Raw genomic sequence first — 13734 nt, forward strand, 5'->3', positions numbered from 1 at the left:
TTTTATGCTTCTTAAAAGATGGCGATGCAAAAACAATATATATATGTATATTGGCAAAATCATAGTGATCCATAGGGTAAAGTTAACATATTACTATTACTATATGGTGAATTCCAAAAAATGTGAAATGATAAAATGTCATAAAGCAATGCTACGATTTCTGTTTTTCTTTAAAAAGAAGAAAAGGATATTATACATCCAGCACTCGCCACTAACAGCTCAGATCAGTGCCAGCACGTAAAGCGGTTGTTAATACTTTAAATGCGACCACAGCATCTAAAGTGCGCAAGGGCCATGGGCGCTGCCATTTTTTACCGACCCCCACCCTCTGGAACAGGAGAGTATTGAAGACTCTCAGGCCAGTCATTACTATGGTTCTACAGTCATGGCACTAAGCGTTGGCACCCTTAAAATTTTTCCAGAAAATTATTGCAGTTACACATGTTTTGTTTTACACATATTTATTTCATCTGTGTGCATTGGAACAACACAAAAAAATCTGAGGAAAAAAAGGGATATTGGGAAATTCATGCAAAACTCCAGAAATGGGCCAGACAAAATTGTTAGCACTTTTTCAAAATTGTGGATAAATAACTGTTTCAAGTATGTGATTCTTGTTCAAACTCACGTGGGGCAAGTAAAAGGTGTGGGCAATATAAAATCATACCTGAAACAAATAAATAAAAAGGAGAGAATACGCCTTTTAAGTGGATTGGGTTTCCATTTTTGTAATCCCGATGCAGAGAATGGAAACCCCAAAGTTAGTGCGAGGTTCGCAATGCAGGATCATCCACATCGTGGCTAAACAGCCCCAATAAAGTTCCAAAGAAATTCAAGCTGCTCATGGAGCATCAGTGTTTGCGCCAACTATCTGTTGGCATTTGAATTAATAGAAACACTATGGTAAGTGACCCAGGAGGAACCACCGGTGACACAGAGATATAAAAAAGTTAGATTAAATTTTTCCAAAATGTACTTGAGTAAGCCAAAATCCTTCTGGGAACACATCTTGAAGACAGATGAGCCCAAGATAGAGCTTTTTTGTAAAGCACATTATTCTACTTTATACTGAAAACGTAATGAGGCCTACAAAGAAAAGAATACCAGTACCAACAGTCAAATATGGTGAAGGTTCAAAGATGTTATTTTGTTTCCTCTAGCACTGGGTGCATTGACTGTGTGCAAGGAATCATGAAATCTTAAGGCCGGCCCTTTTTCCTATTCTAGGTAATGCAGCTTTCCCGGCAGGGCTCTCCCGGGGCCCGTTCCGAACATGGCTAGATACAGGTTTGCAGAGGGTCCTCCACTTCCGCTCTGATGGTACGTGGCGCTCTCTTGGCGACATGCAACTGGGCAGGGACCTCCCTCCCCTCGGCCCCTGGAGAGGGTTACAGCTTTCCCACTTCCTCTCCTCCTTCCTTGATCCAGGTGATTTTGACAGGCCCCTCACGACTTTTGAGAAGGCCTGTATTGGCTCTGGCCTCCTGCGTCATTCCCTGTCGGAGTTCTACACGGCGTTGGTTTCCCCTTCTCCGAACCACAGACCCCCTTTTTTATCCAGATGGGAGGCTGATCTCAATCTATCCTTTTCGGATGCGGACTGCTCTAGGATCTTGGAACTTGCCCACAAAAGCTCTATGGCTTGTAAGTACGAAGAGGCGGGTTATAAGATCCTTACTAGATGGTACCATGTCCCTTCCATCTTGCACAAGTTCTTTCCATCTGCCTCCCCTCTCTGCTGGCGCTGTGGTTCGGAGGAGGGGACCCTCCTCCATGTTTTCTGGTGTTGCCCATCTCTGAGAGAATTCTGGGATGGTGTCCATCATTTGACATCCCAGATCTTTCAAACTACTCTTCCTAATACACCGGCTTGTTTTCTGCTACACTGTTCTGGTATCCCCCGTCGGGCTTATCGTAAATCAGCGATTTGACACTTGATTAATGCGGCCAGGGCTTGTATCCCGGCTCTGTGGAAGTCCCCCCAACCCTCCGTCTCTTCGCCATTGGCTCCGTAAGGTAGAGGTCATCCAAATTATGGAGGACCTTACGGCGTCTCTTTGTGACACCCACGAGGCTTACTTGAAGGCCTGAACCCCCTGGATCCTTTTCCAGGGGTCCCAGCCATACAGGGATATCATGGGCTAGGCTCGGGTTCTGGCTGGTGGCTTGGTTCCGGGATCCCCCAACTCTCTCCCTTTTGATTTCCTTCTATCTCACTTTTTGTCCTCTCTCACTTTCCCCCTCCTTCTTTTTCTACTTTCCCCTCTCTGTCCCCCTCTGCTCCCTCCTCTACTCCCCTTTCTCCCCTGGCCCTCTTTGGCGGCGACAGCGATTTGTTGGTTGTAGAGAAGTCCTGTCTCCATGTTCTGTATTCTGTATTACATTTATGGGCCCTTTCTGTTATTTTAGGCCCTTCTTGTCCTTCTAATTACTTGGTTATTGTATTGATTTGTTTTTCCCTTCTGTTTAATTTTGTGTTTATAAATAAAGAGTTTATAAAAAACAAAAAAGAAATCTTAAGGCCGGGGCCCCACGGGCTGGAAATGCTGTGATTTGGCCGCGGTGGGAACGCCGTGGGAAAAATTGTGGCATTGTACTGTACTTGCAAAGTGGATGGGGTTCATGTGAATCCCATGCCCACTTTGTGGAAAAAAATCACAGCGCGGACACGCTGCAATTTCCAAAACCGTTGTGGTTTTGAAAAACGCAGCATGTCAATTATATCTACGGAAACGCCGGCGGATTTCCCATAGATATAATTGTAACAGAAATTCCACGGAGGAAAACTCCATGAACTTTCTGGTCAAAGCGCAGCGGGAAGAACCGCAATGCGTTCACGCCGCAGTTCCTGCAGCGCTTTAGTGCGGCGGTTCCGGCCCGTAGGTCCTTAGCCTTAGATCACTAAAGGATTTTGGGTTTCAGTATAGGGCCCAGTGTCAGAAAGCTGGGTTTGTGTTCTAGGTCATGGGTCATCCAGCAGGGGATGGAAAAGAACCCAGAAATGGATGGAAACAAAGCGCTGGAGATTTCTGAATTGGCCAGCAATAAGTCTGGATCTAAATCCCATTGAACACCTATGTAGAGATCTTAAAATTCCTGTTGGGAAAATGCACCTTTCTAATATGAGAGACCTGGAGTAGTCTGAAAAAGAAGAGGGGTCCAAAATTCCACTTGAGAGGTGTAAGAAGCTTGTTGATGGTTATAGGAAGCAATTGATTTTTTTTACAAAGGGTGCAACCAAATATTAAGTTGACTGTGCCAGTAATTTTGTCTGGTCCATTCATGAAGTTGTGCGTGAAATTATACAATTTTTGACTTTTTTTTCCCTCAGTTTTTTCGTGTTGTTCCAATACACACAAAGTAAATAAATGTGTATAACAAAACATGTTTAACTGCAATACTTTTCTGTGAAAAAATACCATACTTCATTTTCTGGAAAAATTACAGGGATACCAATAATTATGGCCATGCTGTAATAGTTCTTAGTGGATTTTACTATACACTACAATACATTGGCATTGCAGTGTATTGTACGAGCGATCAGACCACCTAGAGTTCAAGGTCCTTAGGGGGTTTGAAAATAACAGAAAAAGGAAAAAAAAAGTTTTTAAAAGTTTAAAAAACACAAAAATTCCGCATGATATCAGTCTCCAATGATTTCAATGAGAGTCAGGCGCTGATTTTTTTTTTCTCTAGTTGATTTATTCAGGTAGCAGAAAAAATAAGCATCATGCAGATTATGCATGTGATCATGCTGATCCCGCTCGGTCACTTCAGTTGAAATAATTGGGAGGAATAAGATTGTCACTTGGCAGGTTTACAATTTGATGTGAAATTTGGCCAATTGGAAATATTTAGCTTCAAATTCCTGAGGCAGAAATATACCGCTATGTGAATATCATATCATCTAGTGCAGTGGTTCTTAACCTTGTTTGAGGTACCGAACCCACCAGTTTCATATGCACATTCACCGAACCCTTCTTTAGTGATAAATCAAATATGATTTTTTTCCAAATTCAAGACATAGGTATATGTTTTTTACTGGTACACAAAATGAACCGTGCATATGGCCTAGAGTTCGATCGAACCCTGGTTAAGAACCACTGGTCTAGTGTTTCATAGCAATTAAAACAAAATGGGGGCAACACAGTGGCTCAGTGGTTAGCACTGTAGCCTTGTAGCACTGGAGTCCTGGGTTGGAATCCCGCCAGGAACAACATCTGCAAGGAGTTTGTATGTTCTCCCCATGTTTGCGTGGATTTCCTCACATATGGGGCTCACAATCTACATTAAAAAAATGGAGGTGAAATTTATATTCAACTTTAAATTTCTTTTACTAATACATTAATTTAGCTCTAGAATTTACACATTCCCAAGGAGTTAAAGGAGAAAACGCACTCACAATTTGTTAAGCAATTTCTCCCAACTATGGGAATGCCTCACATATTAATGTAAAATGCTGTATGCACTCAGTAGGACACGGTACAGAAGCAGCACCATTGAGCTTTTGAAGGGTAGATTCTGCTGGAATCGAATACAGACATCATGTCGCATTTGCAGAGTCCCTGAAGTACCAGATCAGTGGAAACCCCGAAAGAGTGACCCCATTTTTTTTAAAATAGACCCCATCAAGGAATTTATCAAGGGAATGAGTATTTTGATACTACAGTTGTTTCACAGAATTTATCACAATTGAGACGTGAAAATTAAAAATGTTGTTTTATCCCCAAATTTCATTTTCACAAGGGGTTCAAGGAGAAAAATGTACCCCACAATTAGTTACACAATTTTTGAACATGACAATACCCCAAATGTTGTGGTAAATTGCTGTATGCAGACATGGCAGTGCTTAAAATGGAAAGAGCAATGAAAACAATAAAGAAATCCCTGCAGTAAAACTATTTATTTGAAATTTACATATACAGATATAGCAACTGCTTGTTACCAATATTAGATTGTTCTGAAAAACCCCTATGATAATGAGGTCCCCATGGACAGCAGCAGTCTTCTATCTGTCACTGTCTCACAGGAAACAGTATCCTCTTAATCCACCCCATTATAGGATTGTGGTTTGCGGTAAGACCTTGGCTCCTTATTGTTACAGTGCATGTCACTGACTATTTCCTAACTTAGGTGCCTGTGATTGCATTACTTTTCCTAGGTCCTGAGTTCTCAGAACTTTCTACGAGTTCCTTCCCTGTTTTCTGCCGAGTTCCTAGTTTGTTGACTTTGACTTACTTGCCTGGTTAACCCTTCTATTGATGATTTGGCTGTACCTGGGACCTGGACTTGATCATATCATTCCTCTGCTTTCATTGTGGCGATTCCCGTACTCTTCTAATTTTGACTCTGGATTAAAGGGGTTTTCACATCTCTCTGTTTCAGCAACTTTGCCTGCTGTCTCTTCTTCTCACTTCCTGTATCTTCCCCCCAGCTTGCTGAATAGGACACTATGAAGTTTCACAATACTTATGATTAGTGATGAGTGAGTAGTTTTCAATCGAATACCTCGCTGGCATAGGAATGCATGTAATCGGCCGAACACCAAGGGGTTAAATGCTTCTAATATTTGATGCGTTTAACCCCTTGGTGTTCGGCCAATTACACTCATTCCTATGCCGACGGGGTATTCGATCGAATACTACTTGCTCATCACTACTTATGATTACTAGAAATCTAATATAAATGCAGATGATATAATGTGCACTTTTTATTTTTAGAGAAGTTCTCAGTGTTATCTGTGTGTTTACATAGAGAGATAACAGATGTGGCTTTATCAGCGAACTGCAATTAGCTGAACAGATTGTCCAGTTGGCAGGGCTGTTGATAATAGTGAGAGACATCACTTGTCCTCTCACACAGGTCCAACACTATGGAAACGCTATATAAACAATGGAAGGAATAATTTCACATACCAGAAAAACTAAGCTGCATTGCAAAAGTCATATTTAGGAAAAGTCTTCAATTTACTTAAAGAGGACCTTCCACTGATTTGGGCACAGGCAGTTCTATACACTGCTGGAAAGCTGACAGTGCGCTGAATTCAGCGCATTGTTGGCTTTCCCGATCTGTGCCCTGGGTAAAGAGCTATGAGTCCCGGTACCGTAGCTCTTTACAGTCAGAAGGGCGTTCCTGACAGTCAGTCAGGTACATCCTTCTCCACAGCAGCGCCTATTGCAGTGTACTGAGAGAGCGGGGACGAACACCCCCTCCCTCTGCTCACAGTGATCGTCCATAGATGAGTATTATCAGGAAGGGAGGGAGGCGTTCCTCCCCGCTCACACAGCACAGCGCGATAGGCGCTGCTGTGAAGAAGTACGTACCTGACTGACTGTCAGGAACGCCCTTCTGACTGTAAAGAGCTACGGTACCGGGACCGATAGCTCTTTACCCGTGGCACAGATCGGGAAAGCCGACAGTGCGCTGTCGGCTTTCCAGCAGTATATAGACCTGCCTGTGCCCAAACCCATGAAAGGTCCTCTTTAAGCAAGCAGTATAGATAGAATCCTTGAGATGGGAATAGCCCTTTAAGCAAACGCTTTCTCCCCACTATAAGATTTCTATTTTGACCCTTATCCTGCATGTGCACCTTGTTCTCGGGATGCAACTTGGGTTCTGAGCAGTCAAGTCCATCCTGCTTAGCATGGGGTCTGGCAAACACTTTGGGTTATCTGAGACAAGATAACTTGTTTACTTGCTGTCTTCTGGTTCTGTCAGTTCCCTGCTGCTTATTAGGAAATTGCTAAAATAGCAATTCCATAACAGCATTTTTTATTAATACAGTTGGTAGTCATAAGGGATGTAATTATTTCAAAACTTGTTTAGCCCTGTAATCCTTAAAGGGGTTGTCCCATAACAAGGATCCTATCTATACTGCTTGTTAATGTGGATTTAAGACTTATCCTAAATACATTGCTTCAGCAAAACTGCTTTGTTTGTCCACTATCTTAATTTATTCACTTAATTGTTGACACTGCGTTTCTATGGCCCTTGGCATTATCTGCTCATTTCCCAAGTGAAGCAGCTGCCTGCTCTCAGGGGGGAGGGAGGAGGGGCTAAGTGCACGGAGCAAGCCTGTGTCTGTAGCTGTTCCTGTGTCTACACCACACATGTGACCTAGCTTCCTGCTCTCAGATAAAGGAAGGGGGGAAATGAGTGCTGCTTTCTTATATAAAACAGTCTAAATCCTAGTGGGCTAAAGGACCTGGTCCCTCTGTTCACTAGGATTTAGCTTTCTTATATAGAGCAGGCTAAAAGCTAGTGGGCAGAAGGAGCTGGTCCTTTAGCCCAGTAGGATTTAGCCGACTCTATATAGAACAAGCTAATTCCAATTGTTATAGGACCTTTGATGACATCACAGGCCCTTCAGTCGTCCCATAGGATCACGCTATGTGGTGGGCGGAGCTACACACTTATTTGGGGGGGGGCGGAGCTAAACTGGAGGTAGTCGGACAGTATGGCTTTGCATATGAAACCCTGCCCACCAATTGACATCAAAAACCAGGAAGAAAGAAGCCTTTGCAGCAGCCAAGACTGGTGAGCAAGGGACATGGGAATACCCCTTTAAGTGCGCCATTAGCATTTGTGGATACTTTGCTAAATGTTTTACCGTTCTTTGCACATATTGTTACTCTGATGTCTATGAACATTGAAGGGTTTATTCGACAAGGCATTTGAGTTTTCTTTGATTAAAAGCATGCTCACTAATTTGTCTCCTTCTTTTATACATTTACTTTGTGCTATTTCCATGGCTTACAAATGTGTTGACGTATCAGAGGAAATGAGGATAACACTAGAACGATTGAGTAAGGCTGAGAAGCAGGCAAAAATTGACTTACAGCAAACTGAACAGTGAGTTTTTTTTACATTTCTAAGCATTTTACGTTATATTCGTTAAATAATTTATTATAGTGCCCCCTCTCAGAATGTTAGTTTCTTGGTAACTCAGCTGGTCTGCTTCCTTTCCTGTGTATTCAGGCAGCAGAAAGATTCCTGCTCTTGTGCAAAACAGAAAGTAAGAATTGATGTGCTAGAAGCCGCTTGTTTTTCACCTGTATCCATACAGTTAGTTGTTTTGAGGGAGAATCAGTACCACAGCTGTAATGTGCTGTAATACAACAATTGCTATGTGGACACTGGAGCATTTTATAAATTTTCCCCTAGTGGAGACAGAGAAAGAAAATTATTTAAGTGTAGCCCTACGCAGGAGTTTTAGAGCTCAATATCAGAAAAAAGAACTCCCAACTCATAAAATGCTAGGATATGAGTTTTCACATAAGCTTGTGTAGATAAAATCAATACAACTACAGTATTCACAATTTTTTTTTTTGCCTTTATTACACCTATTAGCCAGAAGCAATAGGTTATTCAGTTACTTATAGATATTCACTAGCTCTTCGATACACTATACCAGTGATTTTCAACCAGTGTGCCGCGGGGAAAGTTCCCCAAACGCGTGCCAATCTGAGACCTATTTTGCTGGCACAGCAGCCAGTCCCCAACGTTCATGTACTTGTAAATGTAGACGGAGCGTCCCTTCACTGCTCTGGTAGAGCTGCGGTGTAGGACACACCCCCTTCTCTCCCTGCCCACCAATCAGAGATGAGCCTCTCACTGCACAGGATAAGGGACCTGCTGCTACATGTGAGGAGGAGCTCCTGCCGTCTGCAGCCCTGAATAGGAGAGGAGGAGAGGAAGCTGAACAAAGTGAAAGTAAAAAAAACCACCAGGTTAGTAACTATTCTTATTAATGTCAGGCATTTGGGGTTATTACTTTAGTTTTAGTAACTCCATGTGCCTCACATTAATAGCAATTAACCCCATCATGTCCCTCATATTAACCCCTGTGTGGCTCACATAAGAGTTAATAACATGTGTGACATATGGGGGTACTATATAATGAAGATATTTACTTAATTATTACCTCCATATGTCTCACATATCAGTATCCCTTATGTAAAGCACACAGGGGGTTAATGTGAGGGACATGATGGGGTTCACTGCTATTAATATGAGGCACATTGAGTTGTAACCTGCAATGCACATGACCAGACTTTTTATACACAACTGTGGATAAAAGTACAGACCTATATATTTCTAAGGACCCATATATACAGCTATTCTTTTTGTGGCTGTGTATCTGGGCCAAATTGAAGAGCTGAAAATTATGGAGCAGGTCCTATATCTGTCCTATACATCCCCTATATCTGTCCTATACCTACGCTATATCTGTCCTATATATACCCTATATCTGTCTGCATTTGTGGCCCTGTCAATTAATTTTTAATGTTTATATCGGTGAAAACCACATGTGTGCCACTTGTATGCAGGTGGTGTAAGGCTGAGGCCCCACGTTGCATAAATGCAGCGTTTTTGTTGCAGATTTTGCTGCAGTTTATTTCAACCAAAGAATCAACCATTTAGAATCTATATTATTAACTATATGTATAATATGTACTGTTTTAGTGTCATTTTGTGCCATTTTGGTTGGTGGTGTGCCCCGGGATTTTTTAAGTGTAAAAGGTGTGCCGCGGCTCAAAAAAGGTTGAAAATCACTGCACTATACTAACTACTCAATAACATTCACCCTCTTTCATACAGAAAGTGGATCTTACATAAAATTTTACAGTATGTATTATCAACTGCTGGGACTCACCACTGATCTCAAGGAAACAGGTATCTTGGTATGGCAGCACTTTTCTGCATTCACTATCTTTTAACTTAGGCTAAGTCCCCACGGGCCGTATCGGCAGCACTAAAGCGCTGCGGAAAGAACCGTGGCGTGAACTCACTGCGGTTCTTTCCGCAGCACTTTCAACAGAAAGTTCGCTGAGTTTTCCTCCGCAGACTTTCTGTTACAATTATATCTGTGGGAAAGCCACCGGCGTTTCCGTAGATATAATTGACATGCTGCGATTTTCAAAACCGCAACGGTTTTGAAAATCGCAGCGTGTCCGCACTGCGATCTTTTCCACAAAGTGGGGATGGGATTCGCATGAATCCCATCCACTTTGCCTGCACTGTACAACGTACAGCAACAATTTTTCCCGCAGTGTCTCCGCTGCAGGCAAATCGCGGCGTTTCTGGTCCGTGGGGCCCCGGCCTTAAAGTGGTTTATGGCCCCAAATCGAATTTTTATCCACAGGATAGGTCATCAGTATGTGATTTGATGAGATCCGACACCCAGATCTCACACATATCACTGTGCTAGCAGCCTCGGGCTGCTGTAAGCTGCTAGTCAATGGGTGCTGCATATAACGCTGCTCCTATTCAAGTAATATTTGCGACGCAGCATCCCTATCCACTGCATAGTGGTTCGCCCAGAGAATTTGAGCGCTTCTCATATTACTGTGTGCTCTGCAGCAGCTTCCAGCTCTTGGAGGCTGTTAAAATAGCTGATCTGTGCAGGTCCAGGTGTTGGACCCTGTCAGATAACATACTGATGACCTATCCTATCCTGCTTGTGGCTTCCCTGTAGATTTAATAGTGAAAGAAAAACGCCAAAGAAAAACAATGCAATGAAAAATGCTGTGGATAAAAACGTGGTGCACTTCCGCTGCATTTTTTCCACAGCGTTTTTGAGCAAGGTTCTGCAACATGGGGCCTTAGCCTTTAAAGAGGACCTTTCATCAGATTGGGCACAGGCAGTTCCATATACTGCTGGAAAGCCGACAGCACGCTGAATTCAACACACTGTCGGCTTTCCCAATCTATGCCCCGGGTGAAGAGCTATCGGTCCCGGTACTGTAGCGCTTTACAGTCAGAAGGGTGTTTGACAGTCAGTCAGGTATGTCCATCTCCACAGCAGCGCCTAACGTGCTGTACTGTGTGAGCAGGGAGGAACTATCAGGAGAGGGAGGGGGCTTCCTCCCCACTCACATTCTACAGTGCGATAGGCGCTGCTGTGGAGAAGGACGTTCATGACAAACAGTCAGAAACGCCCTTCTGACTGTAAAGCGCTACGGTACTGGGACTGATAGCACTTTACCCGGGGCACAGATTAGGAAAGCCGATAGTAATTATAATTCAGCGCACTGTCGGCTTTCCAGCAGTATATGGAACTGCCTGTGCCCAATCTGATGAAAGGTCCTCTTTAAGTATTTTCCTCAAATATGAAACATGCAAAAATACACAGGTGTACAAAATCAAATGAAGCACCCAAGAGAAACACCCGGCAATGTATAATAAAACTATGAATTTTATTAGTGTTATTAAAATAATATGTATTTCTAACACAAACAACCCATAACAGAGGTAGAATAAATAACAAACAAAGGAGGACCAAATAATACCTAGACAGGCGGTGGGAGGTACAATACAAGATGCACTGGCAATAATAAGTCCCAGTACTAATGCATATCTCTACAAAACAAGTGGGTATAGTACAATGCAATCAATAAATATGTATAAATACAATAAATATTATGAGTAAATACATGAACCCACGTATGAACCATATGAAAATATGCTAGTAAGCCCCCTGGAGAAATGTTACCTAGACCTCAGTGACCGCCATGTCATGCATCCGCCCAAATAATACGCCCTAATGTCTTTGACATGTCACGATGATTGTTGTTTTTCTATTGTGACAATGTACACATTGTATTTATTTTCTTTTCATGGACTTTTTTTCTTTGATTTTTTTTCTTTCTTATTGTAGTTTTACTGATGAAGGTCATTCTAGACTGAAACTTTTATTATTTGGATGCAAGTAAAGCACAATTCTTCGCAAATATAAGAGTGCCAGAAATTCTTTACTATTTCTTATGGCGGTGAGGTGCCTTTTCCGAGCAACTAAATGTATAGAACAGAGTGACAGAACATTATAATTTAGAGCCACATTGCGCCACACTGCAGCAAACCTGTTTATGCCAGTGTCTAGTCAGAAACACAATATTAAAGCTGCGCCGATACATCTCTCTGGGGCAAAACACTTAAAAATATATGCCAATTTTATGAAAATTATGTCGATAGTCTAGTGGATTTTCATTAGTAAATCTGCCCCATTATGTCTGTATTTTAGACCTTTGTTGCTTCCAGATAATCTAATGCTTATGAAGATGCTGGAGGATGCCCCTGATCCCTTCTTTGGGATGATGGAGATACCTCCAGAATTGCCAGAACCAGCTATGATCCCACAGGTAAAATAATTTGAGGAGACTTGCCTATTTATATTCTGAATACTGTAGCAGCTTTGGTGTCAAGTGCTATGTGTTAAATCAACAAATCTAAACAAAAAACGACACCTGCTCTCAATACAAAAAAGGTTGTGTGTCTTTTAACTGATTTTTAAGTAAAGAAATATCTAAGGATAGGTTCACACATAGGTCTTCGTTGTTCAAGTCCACCTTGGAACCCAAATGACAGAGAGCTGGTCTGCTGAAATAGCGGTTAACCGTAAACACCAGAAGTCCGCATAGACTGTAAGGGTCCATTCACACGGAGGAGAATTCACACGGAGGAGGGTAGATAAGAGGCTACTAGCACACAGAATGAGGCAATAAATCAATTTACTAGGAGCACCCCATTATTCCACCCCTCACTTCTCCATAAAGCTCTGTGTGTGAGGCTAAATATGGAGACTGTAAAAAGGTGGCAGGTAAGATCCTGGAAGGTCGCTATGTCTCACCTAGAATCTTCACTTTTGTGTGGTAAGCGAGGTTACAATTCAAGTAAAACCTTAGCTGTAAGATGGCTTCTTCTGTTAAACTCTTCTTGTCCTACTAGGGAGAAGCCTTCTTGCATAGGTGGGAGCTGGGCCTCATTACAGGCCTTTAAAAGTTTGTCAAGACCTCAGTCCTGAGTAGTTCCTGGGGGGAGAGTGAAGAAGCCGGGTTCTGGCCCAAGAGCCTGACCTCTGGTGAGAGACCAGTGTGAACCACAGCCTCTGTTTTACAGCGGTAATGCCAATCATAAAAGTGCATATGGAGCAAGCACAGTTGGCTCAAGGCTATGTTTGTAAGAGGAAGGGTCAGCTCAGAACCTTTAACCCGGGTGATAGTACTCATGCCCACAGTAGAAAGTAAATTTCTAACCAAGTAGCAAGGCCCATATGAAATAATTGAAATGTGGGAGAGTAGGCTCAGTGGTAGCAGCAGTGGACCCAGACAGTCAGAGACCGACACAAAAATTCAGGTGCAGACAGGTTTTACCCTGTATGTTTATTTTGCAAAACTGGCAGAAAACAACGGTTAAAGAGAACCTTTCACCGATTTGGGCACAGGCAGATCTATATACTGCTGAAAAGCCAACAGTGCGCTGAATTCGGCTTTCCCGATCTGTGCCCCGGGTAATGCGCTATCGGTGCCGGTACTGTAGCTCTTTACAGTCAGAAGGGCGTTCCTGACAGTCAGTCAGGAACATCCTTCTCCATAGCAGCGCCTCTCACGCTGTGCACCGCTCACACTGTACAGCACGATAGGTGCTGCTGTGAAGAAGGACATTCCTGACAGACTGTCAGAAACACCCTTCTGACTGTCAAGAGCTACGGTACCGGCACCAATAGCTCTTCACCGGTGGCACAGATCGGGAAAGCCGACAGTGCGCTCAATTCAGCGCACTGTCGGCTTTACAACAGTATATAGAACTGCCTGTGCCCAAATCGATGAAAGGTCCTCTTTAACTTCAGACTAAAAAAAATAACACAAACCCTGCTTATCTGCTAACTAAACACAGGTACGCTAGCTATACATGTGGCTTGCTTCAGCCACACAGAAAAAACAAAACAGAGGTTGT

General features: G+C 42.7%; 1 protein-coding gene across 1 annotated transcript in view; it reads left to right on the plus strand.

Moving 5' to 3' along the window:
- The window catches only part of REC8 (REC8 meiotic recombination protein), a 62325-nt gene that overhangs the window by 10058 nt on the left and 38533 nt on the right, over nt 1-13734 (plus strand). Inside the window, exons 4-5 of the mRNA XM_075276645.1 lie at nt 7776-7851; nt 12023-12140. Coding sequence (XP_075132746.1) covers nt 7776-7851; nt 12023-12140 — 194 coding nt within the window. The remainder of the gene's footprint in view (nt 1-7775; nt 7852-12022; nt 12141-13734) is intronic.

This window comes from Leptodactylus fuscus, chromosome 1 (assembly GCF_031893055.1).
Source record: "Leptodactylus fuscus isolate aLepFus1 chromosome 1, aLepFus1.hap2, whole genome shotgun sequence".
NCBI lineage: Eukaryota > Metazoa > Chordata > Amphibia > Anura > Leptodactylidae > Leptodactylus > Leptodactylus fuscus.